The 25,767-nt window shown below is 38.9% G+C and overlaps 3 protein-coding genes across 5 annotated transcripts in view; 2 read left to right on the top strand and 1 right to left on the bottom strand.

Annotated features, from left to right (window-relative positions):
• Window positions 1-11,355, top strand: part of LOC108603416 (AF4/FMR2 family member 4) — a 98,419-nt gene extending 87,064 nt beyond the window's left edge. For both annotated transcript variants that reach the window (XM_033294123.1, XM_033294122.1), the window contains 3 exons: window positions 5,676-5,767; window positions 10,195-10,392; window positions 10,459-11,355. In XM_033294123.1, the coding sequence (XP_033150014.1) occupies window positions 5,676-5,767; window positions 10,195-10,392; window positions 10,459-11,332 (1,164 nt within the window). In that variant the 3' untranslated portion in view covers window positions 11,333-11,355. The remainder of the gene's footprint in view (window positions 1-5,675; window positions 5,768-10,194; window positions 10,393-10,458) is intronic.
• Window positions 5,813-10,028, bottom strand: LOC108603417 (histone-arginine methyltransferase CARMER). Of its 2 annotated transcripts, none has more exons than XM_017992212.2 (5): window positions 9,272-10,028; window positions 8,868-9,202; window positions 8,245-8,803; window positions 7,774-8,184; window positions 5,813-7,697 (listed from the first exon to the last, which is right to left on the bottom strand). In XM_017992212.2, exons 1-5 carry the CDS (start codon window positions 9,489-9,491, stop codon window positions 7,609-7,611), a joined length of 1,614 nt encoding a protein of 537 aa, XP_017847701.1. In that variant the 5' UTR covers window positions 9,492-10,028; the 3' UTR covers window positions 5,813-7,608. The 2 variants fall into 2 exon arrangements, with proteins under 2 accessions (XP_017847701.1, XP_017847703.1); XM_017992214.2 differs by having other exon boundaries at window positions 7,786-8,184.
• Window positions 11,356-19,763: 8,408 nt separating the features above from the next.
• LOC108602135 (NAD-dependent protein deacetylase Sirt2) lies at window positions 19,764-21,407 on the top strand. The gene is made up of 4 exons (XM_017990163.1): window positions 19,764-19,941; window positions 20,041-20,138; window positions 20,220-20,316; window positions 20,374-21,407. The coding sequence occupies exons 1-4, from the start codon at window positions 19,827-19,829 to the stop codon at window positions 21,216-21,218; spliced, it is 1,155 nt and encodes a 384-aa protein (XP_017845652.1). The 5' UTR covers window positions 19,764-19,826; the 3' UTR covers window positions 21,219-21,407.
• Window positions 21,408-25,767: the final 4,360 nt, after the last annotated feature.

Raw genomic sequence — 25,767 nt, 5'->3', positions numbered from 1 at the left:
TTGGCAAGTAAACATGAATTTCCAATGCAGTACAGTTACTGCAATATGTATGAGCACAGGCCTTGATGTTGGCGCTGGTACAGTCGCTCGCAAGGTCAGCGTAGACTGAAGCCTTGTGCCAAATCAAAGTGCAGCCAGCAAATGGGGCCGCGTGTGTGGCCGGGCGCGCATTTCGTCAATTGGGCTGCCGAAGTGACCCAGTTAGGCTTGCAATGTCCGTGCGGGGTCAACAGCAGCAGGCCCAGATAAAATATTGTAGTTTAATTGAAATAGATGAGGCTGCCGTGCCTGTGTCATAGTTCACTGACGTTTTGCAGTTATGAGCCAATTACTTGGCTTGGCCAACTAAAAAAGCAGGCGCAATAAATTTTTGTCGGTGTACAACTCATTCAAGCTCCATTTGCCAATTACCGCAACAATAAAAGTCACACACACACACCCAGAAACACACACACATTTTATTATCTACCCTAAAATTTACGTGTGTCAAATAATAATTTGGGCGTCTGCTTATCTTTGGGCGCAATGACACACACAAACCCTTTTTTAGTTGAAAGTGAAAGTGAAAGTGTTGACAAAATTTACATTTCACAATTTACGCAAATTTTTATGTCATAATTGGATTCCAGCCCATTGTTGTTGGCGCTGGCAATGTGACAATGGCGCTTGATAAACAGCTACGACCGCAGAGCTCTGCGTTGTTGTTGGTCTGCTGTTGCTTAAGTTCGGCTGGTCCATTAACTTGTGGCCTGAAGGAAAGCTGGAGTGGAGTGAGCGGCTGCTTGCCGTAATTCGAGCCTTTCTCACTGATAAGCCATTTTATGTGTGTGTGGCTTAAATTGAAGATGACTGCAGCAGCGGCAGCAAAAGTAACTGACAGACGCTCAGGCACAGGCTGAGGCCTTGATGTGAGGCTAGCTGGTAGCTGTTAGTGATGCCATTAAGTTTTTGGGGTAAATTGAGCCTGGCTACGGATATTGTTGTCGTTGTTTGACGAACAGGTACACACACACACACAAACACACACACACACATACATACAAAGTGTGTAGCTGCTGGACATGACACCAGTGCCTCGTGCATTTTTCAATACGAAGCGTAGCACGTCAAGCAAGCTGCTGCTACTTAAGTGCTGCCTGCTTTCAGGCGCTGTCAACAATAGTTCGCTCTGCCGCTCTCTCTATCTCTCTCTCTCTCTCACTCCGTCGCTTGCTTTTTGTCAAGTTTTATAACGCGCTGTGTCTGCAATTTGCGCCGCGTAATTTGAACACTTTAGCTTAAGTTGAGCGCATGGGCAATTTTCATTTCAAATGTGTTGTTTGGGAATTCGCTACACAATCATCATATGCGCATATGTATGTGTGTGTGTGTGTGTGTGTTAACCCGTGAACTAAAATTCGAATCATTTTTTGTCATGTCAAAGTCAGTTGATTTTCTTTTTTACAAGTTTATATGCTTAAATGCGCATATGTATGCATGTGTGCTTGCAAAATTGACGCCATTTTCATTGTCTTGTTACACACACACACAGACAGACACATGTACATGCATAGCTGTTAAAATCAACAACATGAATGAACACTCAACTCAGCTTCCATGTCGTTTTCGCAACATGCTCAATCATGTTGATACCCCCAGGCAAACTTCTCGCTCTTTCACTCGCTCCTTGCTCTACAGAAATGACAATTTCGCGTGCGATTGTCACATCAGTTATGTATGTATGCATATGATAAAAACAAACTCACTCATCACACACACACATGCACAGTATTTAGCGTGTGTGGGTGTGTGTGTGTGCTTAGGCATTTTGTCAGTTTGTCACTGTCGTTTGGGGTCGCGTGTTTATTTATACGCAATCAAATTAAGTTTGTAGAAAATTTTGCAGAAGAGTGCGACAAATTGAGGTAATCATATTTTAGCTTGTGTGGGCTTTGGCTCAAAATATAAAGCCACAACACAAACAGTCGCATATTTCTCTCTCTGTGTGTGTGTGTGTGTGGGGGGGGGTTGAGCTACTTAATAGTATGTTATGTTAAAAAGCAAACCCACAGCGCATTAGCCTGCGGCAATTATATAAACTGTCAGAGGTTTTGCTGAAAGCTACAACTCCGCAGCTATAGCTCTGCCAGTTGCTTATCACATCTGCGATGACCTAATTTTGAATAACAACAACAACAACAACAGCAACCCCTGCATACGTATGCAAATAGAAAATGCCAGACAACTGACGAAATGTAGCTCAATCAACTTGCTTGGACGCATGTTGAGCTGTGCGGAGTTGCCTGTGGCAATTTGGGTTGACGACAAAATGAAATAATGCTGGCAAATAGCTTAAGCAGCTTTAATGGGGCGCATTAAAATTTAGCAGCTGCCAGCAGCAGTTCAACATTTCATTGCCTACTTTTGAGCGAAGCTGTCGAAATTATTTTAAGCTCCATTTGGCAGCAAGTTCTGCGCTTATTAGCGAGCGGTCAACGGGCTAACTTGCAGTAAATATAAATGTCTTCTTCTTCCGCTACTGCCAGCACTCACACACACACACACACACACACACACACAAAAATTGTGCTATTTATAGTCAGTTGTTGGCCCGCCTGTGCTTTGAGTCAATAATTTATTCTTCCGCCTCATAAACGCACATACAGCAACTCACACTTACGCATGTGTGCGTGTATGTGTGTGTGTATAAGTAACTCCAGCGTGTTATTATTTTTTTTTGGGGCATCATTTTGGCAGCAGCAACATATTTAAGGCACTTCCATTGACCCAATTCCCATGCTGCAAATCAAAACAAACGCATGACCAAATGTTTCTCTTTGGCCTGCGCGCATGTCGCGCGCTCTCTCGACTCTCTTATAACCCAATTTTAACATTACTGTACTGATTTGCATTACACTGTTGCGTGCGCTCGACGTTGTTGCGCTCACTCTCGCTCGCTCTTTTCATTGCTGTTATTGGCCCGGCCGCTCTTTTTGGCCCAGTTATTTGCCAAGCTGACTGTTAACAGCAGCAGCAGCAGCAACTGCGCTGACGCTTTTCATGTGGCACGGGCATGGCCAACCCCCAACACACACACACACACACATACACATACAGTGAGTTATGTATGTATTGGTTTAGATTTCAGTAAGAGTTGACCCAATTTCATGTTTGTCCTTCCCACAGCTGTTCTGGTTTCTGTTGCTGTTTGCCTCGCTTCGTATTTTGGTTTATATGCATGTGAGCGCGAGTGTTTCTCTGTGTGTGTGTGTGTGAGTTTGTATACTTTGGGGTGTGGGGCTGTTTATGTTTGCGAGACCCCAGTGAATGCAAAGGCCCAAAAGAAATTCTTATTTATACAAGGCACGTATATATCTATATATATATACATATGTATCAATGTATGCCAAGAGAAGTTGACGCTGTGGTGTGGGGGGTGTGGGCTGAACGTTTGTTTATTGAATGTGAAAGAAACAGGAAATTGTAATGCATCAATAGAGCTGATAACGCATTTTTTCGAGGCAAGCGAACGAGCGAGCGTTTGCTTTAAAGCCAAAGCTTCAACTGTTGGCAAATATTTGAGGCTCAGTGCAGGTTTACATGAGAAACTAACAATTCTAACGCACACAGTTGAGCTGTGTGTAAATATGTGTAAGTACATAAGCATGCCTCTGCTTAGTAGTTATGGCAACATGAGGTCGGAGCTGGGGCCGGGGCCGGGATAACGATGCCACTCAGGCATCGCCAGGCTGCGGCGGCTCCAAAGGCAGAACAAAGCTGCCAGCCTGGGAGTTATAGCCGAAGGCAAAACGGGAATGCCGCGCTCTCTCACTCTCTCGTGTCGTCTCTCTCTCTCTCGCTCTTGCTTTTTTGCTGACGACTAGCTTAAACAAGATTCATGTTATTCCTGCGTCACCTATTTTCGGCCTGGGCACGTCCAGCGCGCGCTAAATCAGGACACAGTGCGGTAGGAATTGAGCTGCCGCTCGCTCTAGTTGCTTCGTTAAATGAGGCTTTGGAGTTTGCTGGGAGTTTCAATTTCTGCGCGCTCATTAGAAGCAGCAACATAATTAAGGCACAGACAGTTAGACTGAATGATTTATGCTGGCGTAGCTGCAAATGAAATTGATAAGCTAAAGTGATTTGCAAACTTTGCTTTAATTAGAAACCAGTGCAAGGTAGCTATTGCGTATACGCCATGCTGGCGCTTGCAGAATTTAATTGAATCATACTACGCTGCCTACGCATACATATTAAAGTCAGGCATGCATATTATTATTATTATTATGCCACACGCATAAAGCACGAAAACTTGCAAACTCGCAGCTGCCAGCAGCAATGGCAACAACTGCTGAGCAAACAGCTGCATATGTGTGTGTTTGACTGTGTGCGAATATTTATAGATATGCGGTGTATCCTGCAAGTTGCTGGCCGCATACGAATTATGGCGCTCACTAATTGCGCTCAGTTAAAACGAAAAATGTGTAGAACCGCAGTCCAGGACACCCCAACTCACAGCCCCAGGGCAGGCAGTTAATGTTGCCACACACACACACACATGCAAACAAACAGTTTATTAAGGCATGTGTGGCAGCCAGCCACGTGTTGGCGTCACTTACTATGGGGCGCTGTTATTTATGCTTATGATAACGTTGCGGTTGGCAGCTTTCACTTTCGCTAGCGAATTAACTCGAATTGCCGCTGCTGCTAATCTAGAGACTAAACCACTTAACTTTCAATGCTCTGGGGGCAGCTTAGACACCACACACACACACACTATTTACATTTGATATTTGTGTCAAAGTGTTGCTCGAAGCGCACACAAATCGGTTATCAGGCAAAAGACTGAAAATGCAATTTGTAGCGGCACAAGGACGCAAAACAATTGTTGCAAGGACATAATAAGTTCTTGCGGTTGCGCCGAAAAAAAGCACAAAACACCAAACTGGGTCAGCCCTCTAACCTTCAGCATAAAGCGCAGCTTTATTGCAGGCGCACGGCCACGGCGAAAGCAAAGGCTAAAAGAAAGCAATGGCAAAAAAAAAAGTGTAAGCGTGAAAAATTGTATAAAATAAAGAGCTGCATGGGTGAAAGTGAGAAGCGTGTCAAGGCGAGCAGCGAGACGAGCGCGCGGCCCAAGGTGACCCACTAGATGAGGCGGCCGCACTGCAAGGACAAGGCACACACACACACATACATATGTGTGTATGTATTGCTGGTCGTGTTATCAGTGCAGGGAATGCAGCCCAGAGCTGAAGCCTTCTCGGGTTACGCTCGGCATCGCTCTTTGCTGAGAGCATCGTTTCGCTGCTCGTGCCTGCCTGCGAATCCTCGATAGATAGCCAGCCAGCCAGTTGCATTGTTCGCACCACTACAGTCGCATTTCGCACCGGTTTGGCACCGGTTCACTGGCTGCCCGAGAGCTCCTCTTCTAAAGTAACAAACGTCGCTGCCGCCATGCAGACCGCCGCGTTAAATTATTATGTGGAGCGCAGTGGCTACGACGAGCGTTCGTATCGCGATTCTGGCGCCAGTGAAAGTGACTCCAGTCCCAACCGTCGCTCATCCTTGAGCTCGCGCGCCAGCACGTCCAGCACAGATGGCTCCTGTTATTGCCCAGTACGCAAAGTTGCATATTGTGCTTAAGTTAAATTAAATACTAAAGTGAAGTTTTTTCCATTTCTATTTAATTGCAGCCGAAGAAGTTCCGCTGCACCTGGAAGGGATGCAACATCACTGAGCTCACACAGGCAAAGATTGAGCGGCATGTGCGCAACAAACACTTGGGGTAAGTGCAAAGTGCAACAAATGCAACAAATTTGAAAAGTGAAAAGAGCGGCAAGTGCCACAGGCCTTGACGCAGCAACAGCCACAGCAACAACAACAACAAATTGTTGCACAGTGTCGCATAATTGTGCATTAAATTAGCAAAGTGCCTAAAACTGAAAGTGCAGTGATTTTATTTTTTTTTTGTATTAAATTCAATTAGTTGAGCACTGGCGGCGCGGGGGCGACTGGAAACTAGAACGCTCGCATACATAAACATGCTATGTACACAAATTTTAACCAGGTCAACACACACACACACACACATATGCATATGTACACGTTGACACACATACACACGCGCAGAAATATAGTTTATGGCTTACTTTGAACACCTGCAACAAGCCAAGAGTGTGGCAAGGCAAGCGAGCGGGCGGGCGGTAAGCGTGGCAGTAAGCCGTGTGTGCTGCACCTTTGAGTTGAGGCCAAGGTCCGCAAGCGCGGGCTGCTTTAGCTTTAGCTTTAGCGTTGACATTTACAAATGTGATACGTTTGTTTCCTATGTAAATAGACGCTGGCAGAAAAATGAAAGGCAGTTGTATTTTTGTTGTTTTTGTTGTTTTCATTTCTGTTCTTGCATTGAAATTGTTCTTTTTTGTTTTCTGCATAAGTATATGCATGAGTATATAGAGTTAAATATAATTATACGTGTATATCTATTCAGTATGCATTGTATGTGTTGTTGGTGGTCATGTTGTTGTTGTTGTTGTTGTTGCTGACTATATTATTGTTATTACATTTATGTATATTGTTGGCAAAATAGCTGCTCACTAAAAAGTACACGGTCTGTATTATGTATACACACTTATATATTTATTACGCGTATTTAATATGTATATAAGTAGATGGCAGCTGTATATTGTTCATATGTTGAAGTTGAGAGTTGAGAGCAAGTCTAAATTAAAAGAATTGAGTTTTACAATTGGAACCGTATAATCTCTACTATCTCGTAAACACAATTACAAACTTATCAACTAAATTCTCTGAGCAATCCGTTTAATTTGCGAAACTAAGTGAAACTATTTAATCGTAATAAAATTTGAAACTAGTTTTGTTGTCGGTTTGAGGTACATAAAACAATTTAAATAGAATATACATAATCGTTTTTACTTAACATAATATTAACATACATTTATGTGTGTGTGTGTGTGTGTGTTCGTGTGTATTTAATTAATTGAGTGGATGTTTGTTCAAAGCTTTCATTCTTATTAACTGCAATTTACGCCTGAAGCTGCTGCAGCTGTTTCTTGACTTCACATTGATTATTTGATATTAAGTATGATACTCGTATTTTATAAGAACATACATACATACACATAGGTTTAAAAACTCTAAATGCTAGGGAGGCTAAAATTAGCTTATCGATTATATGCTGCTGTTCTAAACAACTACATATGTTAGTCTGCCTTATTGATTGTTTGCCTATGCGAATTTACTTCTCCTCCTCCTCCTTCTGCTGCTCGACACTCGCTTAAGATTATCGTCCTTTGAGACACAAAGCACACTCAATATAACTCGTGGCATAGATTGACAATTGAGCATAACATAAAACTAAATACTAAACACACAAAAAGCTGCAGCTTGAGCACGCGCAATTTACAAGATTTACAATTCATTCATATTTCAATTCTCTTTCTCTTTTTCTCGTTCGCCTTTCAATCTCTCAATTGCTTAAATTAAAAATTAAACTTTCGATAAAAATAAATAAGGGAATTTTGCAGTTAACGGAACATAAAGATCAAATAAATTATGGTAACTAGCTCAGTTTCAATTCAAATCATAGCCATAGGATGTTGAGAGTCATTAATGTGGATGCAAAAGTCCATGGGTTATGTCCATGCCGCCATCTGCCATGCCATTCACGCTGAGGCCGCCATTAATCATGTTGCTGCCTAGGAGGGTGGGGGGAAACAATAGATAGCATTATAGATTCCAAAACTCTTGAAGGTCAGTGAGTCAGCTGCCTACAATTGCGGTTACCCTGCGAATCCATTTGTGTCCAATATTGCTCCGAAGGGCTCTGCGTACTAGTCCCCGGCGGCGCCTGAACTGGCGCCCCCGTGTACCGAAAATACGGATTCTTCAAGTCGAGTGTATTGCTTGATGATATCAATGTGCCCTCAATGTGCAGATCAATGGTTACATCATAGGACTGCCGCCTATTGGCCTCCAGCAGTACGCGTCCAGTTAGCGTCTGGCCCTGCTTAATAAAGATGGGCATGGGCAAGAGGCAGCGAACCTGATACCAATGCGTCAGCGGTGCAGTGGGCGACGTCGATAGCCAAACGTTCTGGCTGCTGCCGCTGAACTCGACATCAAACCAAAACGCAAGTCCGTGGCAAATACCAGTTTGCAATATATGAAACTCCAGCGGTATATCTACAAAGAATCTTAGTTTAGTATGCCTGAGGTCAGAATAAGCAACATGCTAAGTGTTACCAATAACATGGAGATCATCCTCTTTGTCGTTGAGAAAATCGCACACATGCCGCACCGACTTGGCCATGCAAATGCGAATGTCGAAGGTGTCCACAATTGGCTGACGGAAGTATTCCTTCATGCCCTCTTTGTGCAGCGTGGTCAAGTCGACGCCATGGAATGCCGACTGGTACCAGAAGTTGGCCTTGTTGTACTGCTCCGAGTACAGCGACTCGTCCGAGAAGGGCGCTATGTGCAGATCGCCATGCGTGGGATACATTTTGCCATGCGGCTTGAGCCACTTGCGCGCATGCAGATAGGTCTCCAGCATGCGCTCGTTGTAGAGCATATAGCCCATTGGCTCCGATATGATCACATCCACCTTCTCGGGAAGCTCAATCTCCTCAATCTTGCCGGGTATCACCGAGATCTTGTGCTGCACATTGTTCGACTCGACTAGCTGCTGTGCATATTGCGCCATATTTGACGCTTCGATAGCATATACCTTGGCAGCTCCAGCCTGCACGGCAAAGAACGACAGTATGCCCGAACCGGCGCCAACGTCTAGCACAATTTTATCCTAAGCACAGACATTAATGTTTAGTACTTGGCGGCAATCAAATGACTAGCTTGAGTTTAAGTACCTGGAAGTCAACTGCATTGCCTAGAATTGCGCGCTGATAGGTGCTGGTTCTAACATAGTCCTGCATCATATTCTGCTGCTGACTGAGGTAGCCATAGAATTGGAAGTATTGCGATGCGGAAGACTCCTCGGTGCGCTGCGAGAACACTGACTTGGGCCGCAGATGCTTCACGTTCTCAACAACCTTGCGGAAGAAATGCTGATCCTTGTCGCTGCCAAATTGCAGCACCAGGTTCTCTGAATCCAGCGAGATGGCATAGCTACGTCTGCCCAGCTGCGCTGCCTCCGTATCCGAACAAATCATGTACTCTTTGAGTACAGTTCCCAAATCATTATCTGCAAGCAAAAAATAAATTGCACATTAAAAATGCATAACAAAGAGAAGTTCGTGATGTGAACACTCACCCAGCGAAATGCGCAGCAGTACGCCTTGGGAGTCGTAGCTACAGCTAATAGTGCAGCTGCTCTTGAATTTGTTGCTAAACTCTAGCTTCCTCTCATCGGTTATGGCGCTAATTACAACGCCCGTGAATTGGCAATTGCTGAGCGGACAGAGCGCCGCTGCGACGCTGTTGACGCATTTATTATTCGACTCGCTCGATAAGCTGCTGCTGCTGGAGGACATGTCGTGGCTTGTGGGTGCTTGACTGAATGTATTTGTGGGAGTAGGAACAGGAATAATGCAAAAATCACAATAGTTTTCGGTTATAATTGACAATCTAGAGCAATGGACACACACACATATACAACACGACACACAGAAACGCAAACAGTATGTAAACGAGAGAAAGGGAGACAGTCGAGACGCGAGACTTGCGACGCGCAAAAATCTTTTCGTTCAGCGGCGGCGACAAATTGTAAAAAGCTTTCCACAACTCCGTAGTTGATTGTCGCGTGTTCGTTTCGCACGTGTCGGATGAGGTGAATGTTTTTGGCAAATAAATTACAATTTATTGCAAAAATCGATCGACTTTTGTTGATTTTGTATTGATTTGCCAAGAACGTGCTTGGTTTTTGCAAACGCCTACGTGTGAATGGCAACAATGCTGAGATACATATGTAGCAATGTGTACAATGAGCAATGGCGTTGCCAGCGTTGCTGATTTCTCTGAAACTGGCAACGCCTAACAAAGTGGCAGCACTGCGCAAATGTAGTGATGAGAAATATTGGTAACGGTGACATTTGAATATATTTTTTTATATAAATAAATTTAATTTTTGTTTTAAGCAATCTTATATTAAATCATTGCTTAGCTCGGAATCTAAATAATATAATAATTAAATACAAAAACAAAATGAATAACAATAAAATAAAATTGTGTTTTCAGCAAAAAAGCCAGACGCCCTATTGACTATGACTCAAACAGCGAGCACGAGGAGGAGTTCTATTACGAAGAGGATGATGACGATGATGAATTGGTCAAGACGTCTAGTCCAACATCTCCACCTACACTCAGCCACCGGGACATGGCACGTCCGCCACACGAGGATCCAGAATACCAAAGACAGCTCGTTGGCAACTTCAAGTGAGTAATCAATAAATAAATATTCTATTTAATTACACAATTAACCCTTGTTGGTATATAAAACAGGCAAGCGCGCGATGTAAACTACCGCGATATAAACTATCGCGATATCATCACAAGCAACCAGCCGCATCTGCAGCTACAGGGCAGCACCACCAGTTGCTTGTCATCATCGCCGCTAGCACACCACAGTTACAATTGGCCATCTAATGCTGCGATAACAGTGAGTGCATCTACAACGTCCCACCAGGCGAGCCCTGGAAACGGCAGCACCACTTCGGCGACACTCAGCAAACATGCGCGCCCCTCGTCGCGTCCGTCCCACTCGACTGCGCCATATCCATCGCCGACATACGTCCACCATCATCACCACAATTACAGCAGCAGCAGCGTTGGCAGCGCTATCAGCAACAGCAGCAGTAGCAGTAACAGCAGCAATAGCAACAGTCCGGTCATACACGGCAACAACAGTGCCAACAACATGTTGCAGCAATTGTCGCAGCAAAACGTAACGGTGACAGCCCATCACAACAACAATCACAGCCACAACCATAGCAGCAACACCGGTCAGTTACCGCAACAGCAGCAGCAGCAGCAGCAACAACAACAACAGCAGCACCACCTGTCTGGCGTGACAATTACGCCGAACTACCATCCACCACAGCAGCAGCAGCAACAACAGCAACAACATGGGCGTAACCATCAACAGATATCAGCAACTGCCAGCAACACTTTGGTTGCCAATTCCGGCCAACAGGCGCCGCTGCAGCATGTGGCTGTGCAGCAGGTAGTTAGTGCTGCCAAGCACTCGCCCAGCTCTCCCAGCCGACGCACACGTGGCGAGAATAAAAAGTGCCGCAAGGTCTATGGCATGGAGCGTCGAGATCAGTGGTGCACTCAGTGCCGGTGGAAGAAGGCTTGCAGTCGCTTTGGCGACTGAAAGCGACAGAAATCGTCGGCGGAAGCGGCAGCAGCCCAATCGCCGACGACAATGCGGCTAAGCGACATGGTCAAAGCAGGAACAGCAACAGTAGTAACAGCAAAAGCAACACAAACAGCACCTAGCGTAGCTCCAAAGACAACATCCGTGGTAAGATTGGCAGCTGAGGTGGCTGCTGGCAAGCAGCTGCCTGCTTCGCTGACTATCAAAACCAACAGACGTTACGGCATGCAACATATACAGCAACAACAACAACAGTATCACAACAACAACAGCGGCACCAACATCCGCAGCAGCATAATTAATAATAAAGTATCGCGCATTAAGAGCGTGGCCACCTCTGTAATTGTGTCGCCAGTCACAGTGTCTGTTAGGCCAGCGCCTACCCCTTCGCCCACCGCAAACAGCAGCATTGAGGATGGAGGCGCCGCCGCCCGTGCCGCCTACGAACAACAGGTTGTTGCTGCCCGAGGTCTGTTGGCCTGGAGTCGCGCTGCTGCCGCCGCCACCGGAGGTCAAGAGCAACAAGTTAACAAGCCCATGTTGCTTAATATCTAATTTGTTGCTATGGTTGCCTATGTCCAAAACGAAATGTTGTATATTGCCGATGACAAAACAAAACAAACAAAAACAAAACTAACAAACATACATAATGAAAATGGTCTCTTTTTATTTACTCTGCATCTGTTCCAAGCAGTGCAACCCTTAAACGTAACGGTATCTCTTTGTTGTTATGCTGGTGTTGCCAACTGCCGTGCAAATGTTGCTAACATTTGCGCTGGGCAACATTTGCAATATACAATAATAATTATTATTATGCATTAATATTAATATAAATACATACATATTTATTTTAAAACTGACTTTGTTAATTCTTATTTTAATACATTATTACATATAAAACAAACAAAACAACAAAAAAAACAAACATCAAACTGTGGCATACGTTTTTTAGCTGCAAATCGTTTGGTCAGCAAATTTTTATATACATGATTACAAAACAAAATTTTAAAAGAAAATAAGAAAAAAAATGAAACAGTATATTAACCTTAGAAATGTTTACAACAAAAAAATGCAGAGGATAATATGTAAAATATAAAAAAAAAACGAAAAGAAAAACACAAAACAAAAGCAAATCTTAAACAAATATACATCTGATTTTTTTTTAGTTTTAATGATCTAGTAAATTTTTTGTAGTATTAAGTGCAATTTTTGTTCTTCTTCTTGCTCTATACAATAATGAACACAAAAACAAAACTCAACAAAACAAAAACCACTGCAAATATAAATAAAGCAAATTGCAAATCAAAATACATATACAAGTAATCGAAAAAAAAAGAAAAACAAAAAATATGCATATATCTATATAATTATAAATATTCAAAGCGTTACATCTATACATACATAATCTACATACATAAATAGTAAAATTACCTATGTATAACTCAAACTCAAAACAGTTAAATCAATTGTATGTGTGTTTTTAAATTGCTAAGTGTTAAGTATCAAGCAGATAAACGAAAACAAAACAAATGAATTCTACAGTAACTCAAATGAGAACATTTTTAAATTGCAAGGATTGAGCAATATCAATCACAGCAAAGGCCGAGCGCTGATAATTATATTAGATATTGTAAGCAAACACACCTACATACACACACATGCATACATACACCAAACTAAACCATCTATAGAACAATTATCCCCAATCCCAGCCCACTAAACTGTAACATCTACCATATGTAAAGTAAATTTAATCTAAATGTAGTTCAATTCAAACACAAAAAACAAAAAACGAAATCCAATAGGAAAGCAGTTAGTCAGACATATGAACAGACATATACATATAAACGAAAAAAAACAACAACAACAACAACATAAAATAGATTCACAAACATTGCGTTAAAATTGTTTATTGGAGCCAAGAAGAATCAATTTATTTTGAAATACATACATATGCATACAAATATGTTCAAATTTTATGTTGGTTATAATCTAATTTAAAAAAAAAAAATTATTTGAAAAGTTTATTTGATTAATTCGTTTTAAAAAATACAACTAAAAATTTATGTTTAGAACTTAAACTTTTCGCGTTTGTGCGACTATTGTGAATTGTTCAAATTACGGTATAAGCAATGACGTCACAAACTGGCCCAGAGGCGTTTGTGAACTGCAAAGAGAGCAAAATATTAGTGAGAAGGAAAATGACAACAATTAAGAAACTGACAGATAGATAGAGAGAAAGAGAGTGATAGAAAGCAAAAGTGTAAGTTGAATGGAGAAGAAACTACACAAGGAATTCTTAACCAAATTGGAAGTACAAACTACAATCTAGAATATGTATAAACTAAAAAAATATATCACAAAAAAAAAAACAAAAAAAAAAATGAAACATGAAGCATACTTGTACATATATTTTTCAAAAGGACGTCCTAAATGAAAGTAAACGTTTTTCGCAAGTGAATGAAAAGTATATATTGAGAGATGTGTACTTAGGCGTTACAGAATCATAAAGAAAAGCGAATTATATAACACGAGGTATGCACATTTCTTTGAAATTGTTTGCCGTGATTTGAATGAAATTCATAATGGTGGCCATTGTTTAATTTGTAATGCGAATGAGTTTAACAATCGCTTTAAGCAAGCAACATTTTTACAATTGTATTTCGTTTTTTATTAAAATTAAGCATACTTTTTAAAGCAACACCAACACCAACAACAACAACAACAACAAGTACATGTATACATTACATATAAAGCGAAACAAATGAAGTTCAATTGCATACATTGAAAACATATTCAAAATGCCAGTTTGATTGATATAATTATGTATGTATATGATTATTATCTTCATTCATTTTGCTACCCAAAAACACACACACACTCATACATACACACACACAAACACACTCGATCGTTTTCGTTGCGTTCTGGAAATTATTTACGTATAAGTGATATTTTTAAAATTCTATCCATTATTGTACAATTATTGCTAATGCTTTCATACATACTGTTATATGTTACTGATTATTATCGTGAAAATTTAACACAAGAACTGCAATTTCTATCAAAGCGATCCTCAATTTGTTAATAAAAATAGATTGCACAATTGTTGGTCAAGCAAATGACAAACAAAACAGAATATGAATATACATACATACATATATAAATATATATACACATATATATATATAAAAACTTTAAAAAGAAAATTGTGCAAGACATATGAGCATGTAACGTAAACGTAAACAAAACATTTAGGGCTCGATATCATATGGAACTATGGATCCGGAACCCGAATTTGTTAAAACAGAAACAAAAAGAAATCAAGAAAAAAATGACCACGGACAAGCAACAACAAAATAAGAACACCCGTTTTATTCAAAATATAAAATTGTTATTTATAATTAAAAACCAAACAAAAATCAACTTTGTTTTTATTTATTTTTTGTACATTTCCATTTCGATTTCGATTTCATTTTCAGTTGCATTTCAATCTTTATTTACACAAACATACCAACCAACCAATGCTTACTACGGTTTCCGAACGGTACTACTCCAGACAAACTCAATCGACAGCTTAAGGATCTATATATTTGCATATACCCACATACTGTATACAGTATGTGTGTGTAGTAATTCTCTAACTGACATGGTTTCTACAGGGGTCTCATATATAGGATTTGAAGTGAATGTTGTAGACAGATAGATACAGATACCTTCTCTAGAGATTGTGCTTACAATTAGATTATTATTGTTTCATTCTCTTCGATATTTTAGTTTTGTATTATTTTGTTCCAACTTATTGTTAGATATATACAATAATGGTATTGAATATTAGTGTTAACTGCAAATTGGTCATATTTACCAATGTAATTACATATGTGTGTGTGTAGTAGAGCGAGGCGCTTAAGAATATATATATAGATTTACTTATGATATTTCTTCAAAATATTTAACGTATTGTCGTTATTGATGTGTAAACGTTTAAACAAATTCTAATGTTAAGCAGTCAAACGAATGAACACGATTCGCGATCGATTCAATTCGATTCGTTTGAGTAACCGATTAGATATCTCAGCTGGTATAGCTAAGTGCCGAAATTCATTTCGGCTCAGCGATTGCCAGTACAGCGCGGTATGTTGCATCCACTAAACGATAATTAAGTAACTACATACGAGCATAAGAAGTTTATAAAAATATACATACATATATATATGATAACATGTAATACATATGCATATTTATAGCTCTTATATACATATATACATATACACGTAGTAGATCCTGTCTAAAGGCAGAGACTTGAATTGAATTGAATTAAATTGAATTGAATTGAATTGCATTAAAATGAATTGGTGTTAAAAATTAAAATTTAAGTACCATTGTGTGTATATTTAGTGGCGTATTATATAAGCATAAATACTGTGTCCTTTATGTGGCCTGGACATGCATACACATGCATAAATTAATTGGTGTGTATGATGTGTGCGTGTGTGGATTTAAGTTTAAAATTTAACTTAACAATTGGAGAAGTGACATTAGTTTTACCACAACAAAATTGCATTCAATATAAGGCTGATTTATTTGACTTGTTCGTTTTTTATTACTCGTAACTATATTTGTACTGTAGTAGTGTAATGCCACACACACACACAGGAACACACACACACACATAGGTTTACATAAGTTTGTCATATCAACAATTGGTAAACCAGGTCCAGAGAAGCTACGATCTGAAGCTCGTACATTGAATTCAATTGATAAGTTAGTTAGTCAAGCAAAAGACTTGTGCATATATTAGGTTTGTCCACCCTCCCCTCCCCATAAATTAGCATTTTCATTTCATAAACACCAACACCAACACATGCATTCAAGTATTGAGAAGCGGTGCGCACAGCTGTGAGATAAAGATTCATTCGTTGTTGATTGGCCTACAAAACACGCACTGCCAACAACAGTACAAACTAAAGCAAATAAGCTCACATGCCCCCACCAAAGAACTTCGCTCTCACTAAAACTTGCCTAAGTGATCAGCACACAATCGCCAGATCTCATTCTCTAGCTTAACTTCTCATCGAACAAATCCCATACTTACCTATGTATATTGAAGAAGCAATAAGCTGATTATACAATCATGTGCCCTTGTACGCGTGTGTGAGTGTTAGTCCTTAATGAACGCATACATGCGTACAAATGGCCATTGCATCGCATGAGTGTCACACAGACGCACACACTCTTATAAACTGACTGATACTTCAAAAACAAAAACTTAACTCTAATTATAACAGATGCCGTTTTAATTTACAAAGGCTCTTGGCATGATGATAATGATTAAATTAAGTGACACGTAAAATAATTTCAATAATAGTTTTTAAATAAGTTTTTCTACCCAAGAGTTGTTGTAACTTTTTTACAATTAAAATTTTTGTACTAATTGGCAAAACGCATTTTTTGTAATCGAAAATGTTACTGATACTAAAAATTGAAACTGACTAACAACTATTGAACGACAATGGCATTGGTTAAATGAATTGGATAAACGATTTAAGATTGTGGTTAATCACAAGATGTCTTCAAAATTGTCTAAAAAAAAAAACAAAAAGCAAAAAAAAAAAACACCTTACTTTCAAAAGACTTTTGGCATGGGTCGTATTTTGGCATATGAAACGCCCTGCAGAAAACAAAAAATAAAAAAATGTTTAAACTTAATTTGCGCATTGAGAAAAGAAAACAATGTACTGAGCATGCGTCAAAAACTCGTATGTACATAAATATAAACAAATAACATTTACAATGATCATTTAGTTAAGTTTACAATTAGATTAAACAAGAAATGTGCTACCTAACATTTTTTACATTTAGACTTATGACTTTATTACACTTAATATCTACTATGTTATCATTGGGCTTCTCACGAGCTTCTAATCTAACAATCATGCACACACACACACAAACATACTCACATGCATACTCGATCACTAAAGTCATTATCCAGATCGTTCAGAATAACTGTCTATATATGCATACATATGTAATCACATTAGCGTAGTAATTATTGTTATGTCTTTCAAACGAATCCGAATGGAACTTGAACTTTGTTATGTTTTTGATGCATTTCATATTTGATTTGTCCCCATATTAAATATTGTTGCAATGCTTTGTTGTCGAGCTAAGAACTTAAGGATACACATAAATTATAAATTCTACTCTCAGTTATGTTTGATCAACTTACAACTTACAGAACTAGTTCAACTGGTTGTCATAATACGCAACGGCATTAGGCTAATGCGAGTACATAAGTTTGAAATATTTACGCATTACAAATATATATTGATATACTATATATATATAAATATATAAAATGGACACCACAGAAAAAGGTACAAATAATTGCACACAGTGTTGCCCCGCTAAATCGACAGTAATTCGGGCTTGGACCCGGGCTGGGGTCAGACCCAATGGCCAGTTGAGCAGGAGCAGGTGAAAAGTAATTCAAAGCTACAGACACAGGCGAACACTATAGTATTCCATAAGTAAATACATACATAAGTAAAAATATACGAACTTAGACATTCCAATGTTTTTGTCATTGTCAGAAGAAAAATAATAAGAATACAACTAAATATTAACAACAAAATATCCAACAATTACATAGGTGTCGTGTTATGTTAAAAAGTACATAGATATCCAACTACATACTTACATTACTACATACGTACATACGTACATATATGAATATTATCCAAAAATTAATGAATAGTGATCACCTTGAGCTACTTTCAAATATTAACATACAGCAAGAAATTATCTACTGAATAATAATGAATAATGAATGCAATTAAATGTGAAATGCTTACTTACATACAAACAAATAGAATTTAATGTTAGATATACAGAAATACATACATATTTGTGTACATGTGGAACCAAGAACGGCAAATAAAAAGAATTCAAAATATACATACATACATACTTATACTATACATAAAGAGCCCAATTACTTGGCATGCATACTTCAATGAGTACATATTTATGTATACACATTTTTAAATGGAAACAAAAATAGCAGTAAAAATGTTTAATAATTATATACAGAGAAAATTAAACAATTGTGGTGAGAATCGTGTACCTACAAAGCAAGAAAACAAAATGGAAAAAAGTGAACAGAAAGAATATATAGTTATTTACACACATTCTATATATTTTGCAAAGCAAATTTGTAAATGATGAAACTAACTAAAGCCAGTAATTAGATCCAAAAACTTTTAATGAAACAAACTCTAATCACAATTTTTTAAATGTGAATTCAAGGCAACACAGCAACTACAAAAAATCGTATAGTACATACATATATATTTTGCGTCTTTATATACAAGTAAAAAATGATTAAAACAATAAAAATGAAACAGCATATTTATATATTTACATCACACAGCCACACAAAAAAAAAAAAACAAACAAAACAAAAACGAATTATATACAGATGTAACTCAACTGACTTTCAGTTTGCTTTTGCTTCATACATAAATAGCTCTGTGTTTCGATCTGTTAGTTCACAAACGTATCCGACAGATACCAGTTGATGTTTGACCGTTAAACATTACACACTTCAAGGTGATGTAAACGTGCAAATTTTGTACTTGTATTAGTTGTAAATGTATGTAGTATGTATAATCCTGCATAAATGGATGAATGTATTTAATTAAAACATGACAACTCATATTCATGCATAAGAGCAGAATCTGTAACCATTTAATTAGTCACACTTCATATGCATCGAGCTTTAAATCATTGTCATTACATCCAAAGCAACATGCATTATATTGTATTTTAAGCTGAATCTGAAATACATACAAACATTACACGAAATATAAAAGAAAAAGAAACTCCTTCAAAATCATTTAAATGTTAAATGTATAATGAATGTATATGTTACTTTTAAAAAACAACCAACAAATAATATGCTTAAAATAAGAAAACAAATCGAAAAAAAATTCTATGGCATAATAAAGTAAAACCAATGATGATACTTTAAAAAAATTCGTTTTCTTTTTGAATAATGGGTTGATCATCCGTTGGGGCATCAATGAAAGTCAGTGGGCAAATTGTATTGCTTTTATATTTTTTAAAACTCGCGCTAACTTTACCTTCAACGATATTAGCCAGTGTCATCCAGCATAATGTAAATCAACATTATTCAACAATGTTGTTAAGTATGAGTGTTGCCCAATTGCCAAATAAGGGTACCAGGAATATAATTTAAGTATATAACTCGTTGTTATTGATTCCAAATTATTTAATTTTTTGAATTTAATATTTGTAGTTTTTTTTACGAGACGTGCCCTTAATAAAAGAATTATAAAAATAGTGGCAATGCCACCACATGTTGTTTTTACAACGTGGCAGCACTTTGCCAAAACAAAAATATTTACGCAGTAATTTCGCATCATAAATTATAATTTTAAAGTAAAATACGAATATATTGTGAATCATGAGTGATAGTGATAGCGATAAGAATGATAAGAAGGACTCGGATTGTACCAAGTCCTGGCGTGACTGCGACAGCGATGGCGCCAGCAGCGGAGACGAAAGATCTGGAATTTTGGGTATGTTTTTAAATACATGAGTCCATGAGTCTTTGCTTTGGTTGTCATTTCCAAAATATACTTAAAACAAAGAGTTTACGTAAATTAATCAAATTGCAGATAGTGCCGCAATGGAAAAGATACGTCAGTATTTCTCGCAGGCGTTGAATTTAAGCACAAACACGAATTTAAATAGCGACGAAGCAGCTGTGGATAAGGTTCGATCGGCATGCAAACTTTCATTGATTTATTCACATGTCAAATGCAAACACTAAAATGCATTATTTTTCTTAAATCAGGTAATATCTGACTTGACCTTTGAAGGTCTTTGCAAGCACTGGCGTGAGCATGGCTTCAAGAAAATTGTTACTATGGTGGGCGCAGGAATTTCTACATGTAAGTAACCAATTATTATAAAATTACATTTTCATTAATAAGACTATATTTATTTAGCTGCTGGAATACCTGATTTTCGGTCTCCAGATACTGGGTTGTACAACAATTTGAAGAAATACAAATTGCCAAACCCCACCGCCATTTTTGACGTCCAATATTTTGAGAATCACCCACAGCCATTTTTCGAGCTTGCTAAAGAGCTGTATCCGGGCTCATTTTCGCCCACTCCATCGCATTTCTTTGTACGGCTTCTACATGAGAAGGGTTTGCTCCAGCGTCACTATACCCAAAACATAGATACTTTGGACCGGCTGGCCGGAATACCCTCTGAAAAAATCGTTGAAGCACATGGTAGCTTCTATACTAACCATTGTTTGAATTGCTCTAAGGAGTACGATATGGCCTGGATGAAGGCTAAAATCTTCACGGATGAGCTTCCTAAGTGCGAGGGATGCAAGGGACTTGTAAAGCCCGACATTGTATTCTTTGGCGAGAACTTGCCCCGTATATTCTATGATTCGCCCGACATTGATTTTGAGGAGTGTGATTTGCTTATCATAATGGGTACATCCTTGGAGGTGCAGCCGTTTGCTTCGCTTATCCGCCGCGCCGGTCCGCGTTGCATTCGCCTGTTGATTAATCGAGATGCTGTCGGAAGACCAAGCTTGGCATCGTGGCTGGACTCTAAGGATAATGCTCTACTCTATGGCACACCAGAAAATATACGTGATGTAGCCTTCCTAGGGGACTGTGATGCTGGCGTTCGCGAACTGGCTGAAGCACTAGGCTGGGGTGAAGATTTGCAGAAATTAATCAACGAAGGGAAAAAAGCAGACCCACTGCATGTCAACGAAACCAAGTCCGATGTGGATAAGCTTGAGAGCGAACCAACCAAGAATTAAGTAGGATAGGCTAAGTAGGATTTTAGAACGATTTTGACTGGTATATTGAATGAATGGGAGGGCTATGTCTATGTGTTAGTTATTGTTGATTAGTATTTATGTATGCTTAATGTGCAATATGTAAACTAGCTTGTGCAACATTAAAATGTTCATCAATATACATAACTATGCAACTGTACAACTGTATGCCATATCAAGCTGGCAGTGATTCATTGGGTTTTAATTATTCAGGCGCCATTAGTGCCGCTGTACATCATAAACCGCAAAAACTGATTTGAGCAGCGCCCCATTTTTCCACTTTCCGGTCTAGTATGTGGGAGCAAACCAGCGGCAAAGGTTAACTGCATGTCTCTGGCAACCAATTGTAATCACACAAATGCAGAAGCACACATTTCTGTTCGCTCATATTGGCAGCCACATCCCAACAACAATCAGCCACAATTGTGGGTGGTCTAACAACAGTTCGCATCCATGCAGTTCTCCACACACCAATCTGATTCCACAGTGCATCAAGTTAATGACACAATCTGTCCCAGTGCCAGCCGCACAAATGTATTCTTGCTTGTCCCTCTCTCTGTTTGTGTGCGTGTGTGTGTGTGTGTATGGTTTCCGGCTCCGGCTCCGGCTACGGTTTGTTGGCCGAAGCTGCTGCGCTGAATTGGCCAATAGAAAATACGTAAATGGTAGCTCGTTGGTGAGCTTCTGGCTTTTAGCGTGGGCCACTCGTGTGCACTAATTAAAATCAAGCACAGATCCAGAATAATCGAGCAAAAGCGACTGCTTCAGCTGATTATATATCAGCTGGCAGAATAATGGCAGCTTGTCAGCTTTGGCTTGTGGCCGTTGCCATCGTGTGTAAATACATTATGCAATCAAATGCAGCAGCAGTCACAACGGAAAGCGCATCGGAATTAATGATAGCCGCAATTTGTTGCAGCGTTTAACTTGCCACAATTCCTGTTCTTGTCTGCACTCAATTGGCCGATGCCGTGTACTAAGATGAGCAGCGATTTCAAATGCAATTTCGATGAGGTGTAAATAAGCTGAAAAACAATGTTGTTGCATCTTATATTAGAAAAGCTGTCTCTAAAAATGGTCTACCGTAGGATCCACCAGAAAAATTAATATAAATAATAAGCACCACAACTGACTGGCACAGAAGCAACAGCTGAACAAATGCCAAAACATTCTTTGGTTGTGAATCAATTTTCTGTGGGCGTGGTAAACACAATTAAAATTAGTATAATCATGTATGCCTTGAAAAATTATTATTATGTTGTGAGGCAAAGTTTGTGTTGTACTTCAGCATCCAATGGTTGATGTAACTTTATTTGTTCCTCCTATTAACAGCGGCGCTCGCTGTTGTCTATCAATGAGAAAATACTTACCTCATTTACCCTGTCTGCCATTTGGGTGTTGATGAACTATAACAATGTAAGTTTGTTGATGCACAATAATAACCTTTGGTTGTTGATGTTCATGTGCAAACATCATTTGGTTGTTGATGTACAACAGTTTCTACGAAATATCAATTTTTCGATCACTCTGTGAAAATAGTATCTTAGATTTTATAAAAACCAAATTAAAATAAGTATGAATAAGAAATACTTTTAAGAGCAAGCATAAATGACAAGCTTTCATTATATTTAGATAAGCTATGAAGAAAATATTAATCCAAACTTTGTTTGACCAACTGTTGCCTGCTGATCCCCCCAAGTTGTTTTGTGTTTAAGCCCATACCCGTTCAGATGCGCAATTGAAATAAAGGGATGCTGTTGAATAACCTTCAAATATGAGCGCAATTTAATCAAATCAATTTGAAGTGATGAAATTGCGGCGCATATGTAACCCAAGTGCGATATTCAAAATATGTTTCTATACATTTGTATGGCCATCATGTTTGATAGTTGTAATCAAAACGCACGCCCCCTCCCGCTCACGCAGCTCTAAAGTGAGTTTATTAATGCAGTGGGTGGCTGGGTAGAGGATTGGTTCATGCCACGTTGTCATCAGCGACAGCTGTGCGCGTATTTTGATATTGAATTCTTGACATGATTGCGCGGTTACAGCTTGCCGTTTTGCCATTTAAATGAACATATCGTAGTTACACACTCGGGCGAGTATTTTAAAATATCAGCCAGCAAATAACTCATGATACGCCGCTTATAAACTACGTTGCACACACATACACATGTGTGTATGAATTGTTATGTCGAGCCGATGTTAAGGCGTCATTAGGTACATACTATATTATTATATGTATAAACACATGTAAATGCTTTAGGGGAGCTATTTATAGGCCTTAATGTAAAATAGACGACAAAGTGTTGCTGTTGCTGTGCGCAAACGAAATCTTTATGAATATATTATTATTGCTTTAATAAAAAAAATTGTATAAGAAAACGAAAAGAAAAGCGCAAGCACCCAAAAAGAAAAAGGAGCAAATGGCAAGAGAGCAGTGTGTTCTCAAAAGCAATTTGTGTCAATAAATATGCATATGAGCAAGTGTGTGTGCATGTGTGTGTGTGTGTGGATGTTTTAGCCAGGGTTGGTGTTGGCAGTAATATTAGCAGCAGCAGCAACAGCAACAGCTCCAGCATAATCGTCATAATCATTTTATGCACATGTTTTGTAGCATACTTTTGTGGTCATAAATTTTTATTTACGTCGCCGGCAATGTTCGAAACGTAAACGATCGAAAGGAGATATATACATGTGTGGGCATATGTGTATGATAATGTAATATGGTGTGGTTTATATAGAGAAATTAAAGTGCGATAAGCTCGCTTTAACCAACCAGCAACACACACACAAATGTTTTGCGCTCAATAATAAATGTTTCAATTGCATACAAATGTCTCGTTGCATGTGTCCATGTCCATTGCGTATTATGGATAGGTTAGGCCTATTGCTAGTGTGTGCTTGGCATTAGCCACGCTGCCAAATTGGCGGTTTTGTTGGCTACAAATGAGGAGTGCGGCTTATGCGGTGGCATAAAATAAATTCTTGCTTGTGGCCAGCTGATGAACAATTTGAATACGAAAAAAAATGGAACCATGCAGCTGCATAAATGGAAAATAAAACAATTATAGTATCAGCGACATGTTCATTGTTTGTTGATAGAAGGCGCTGAATAGGTAGGCGGGGCTGCAAAAAAAAAAAACAACCATAGTAGTTTATATAAACCATTAATTAACTGCGCGCAGCATAGAAATGTAACGAATTGGAAAACCAAATTATTCGCATTGATTTTGTTCGTTTCAATCAAGTTTGACACAAACATCGAGACAAACACATGCATATAGAAATACGCAGGACAACCGCATATGCATTGATTTGCTGCGGAGAATCTCGGACAGCGCTGGACACACACACAAATACACGTATGTGTGTAGAAAGAGTCAGAGTGCATTGATTGCCAAAGCCAAACCCACTATGAATAAATGAACGTCAGTTTTGTGTGCATCACCATCCACTCAGATCCCCATTACTCCACAACGGCAACACATTTGTTTGACCTCAACGGGAGTCGGTGGGCCATGAGATTGGCTGTATTTAATTGTTGTCCAGCATACAGCAGTGGAACAAAAGGCTTTGCGCTTTGTATTCTGCTGTGAGCATAACAGCAATGCCAAATTAAAATACAAGCCGAATAAAGGACGACCGGAATGTCAAGAGGATGAAAGCAATTCAAAGCTTTGTCGCTAGATTCTTTTAATTTTGTCGCGCTGCGTATTTCGAATATAATTGATATTTTTATTATTGCACTAAAATATTTACATGTATATGTATGTGTATGTGTGTGTGCACGCGTGCGTGCGTGTGTTTGTTTTGTGCGTTGCGACGGCTTTAAATTTATTATTACACATTTAATGCCGCATGTTAGTCAACGTCATAAAAAGTACGGCGAATATAAATAATTCAATTGGCATAAATATATAGATTTAAATGACAACAAAGTTTATTACATAATCACATAAAACGAAAAAAATGAGAGTAGAAGAAATGAACATAACTCGGCACATGCAATATTTAAATAAATAAATAAACATACGCGGCGCTGCTCGTTCCTCGCTGCTCTCTCCGTCGCGTATGGAAGGTAAATTTAAAAGCTGCACCACTGGATTTGTAAAAACAATTATCAATATTTAATTTGTTGGCGGTTTTACGTTCGAAATGCCATGCAATTGTTAATAAAATATGAAAATGCGGTTTAGACAGATACTGCGTGGAATATGCATAAATTTATTTACATAAAAAGCAAAACTCGTTTTAGTTACAAAATTACATTTTTCAGCTCGCTTTCTCTCTCTATCTCTCTCTCTCTCTCACGTGTATGCAGTTTACTTTTTTAATCGTGCCAAATTGTTTTTTAGCACGTTCCACTGATAAGTTAGCCATTTAGCCGGCAGCCAAATAGCATAAAGATTAAAAGCATTTAATTAAAGAAATAACTTACAACGAAACAAAAATTAAAACTGTGCCAAGCTGCAGCCAGAACCGAAACAGTTGCGTCGTTGCCTTTGGTAATTTAGAGAAAAGCAGCACT

This window comes from Drosophila busckii, chromosome 3R (assembly GCF_011750605.1).
Source record: "Drosophila busckii strain San Diego stock center, stock number 13000-0081.31 chromosome 3R, ASM1175060v1, whole genome shotgun sequence".
Taxonomy (NCBI): domain Eukaryota; kingdom Metazoa; phylum Arthropoda; class Insecta; order Diptera; family Drosophilidae; genus Drosophila; species Drosophila busckii.
This window is presented reverse-complemented; position numbering and strand designations above follow the sequence as displayed.

Excerpts from the sequence above, each read along its gene's own strand:
- LOC108603417 (XM_017992212.2), bottom strand. The coding sequence starts at position 9,491 with ATGTCCTCCAGCAGCAGCAGCTTATCGAGCGAGTCGAATAATAAATGC. Across the intron at positions 9,203-9,271 it reads ACTGCTGCGCATTTCGCTGG|ATAATGATTTGGGAACTGTA; the intron begins GTGAGTGTTCAC and ends TTTTGCTTGCAG. Across the intron at positions 8,185-8,244 it reads GGATGATCTCCATGTTATTG|ATATACCGCTGGAGTTTCAT; the intron begins GTAACACTTAGC and ends GATTCTTTGTAG.
- LOC108602135 (XM_017990163.1), top strand. The coding sequence starts at position 19,827 with ATGAGTGATAGTGATAGCGATAAGAATGATAAGAAGGACTCGGATTGT. Across the intron at positions 20,139-20,219 it reads ACGAAGCAGCTGTGGATAAG|GTAATATCTGACTTGACCTT; the intron begins GTTCGATCGGCA and ends TTCTTAAATCAG. Across the intron at positions 20,317-20,373 it reads GGGCGCAGGAATTTCTACAT|CTGCTGGAATACCTGATTTT; the intron begins GTAAGTAACCAA and ends ATATTTATTTAG.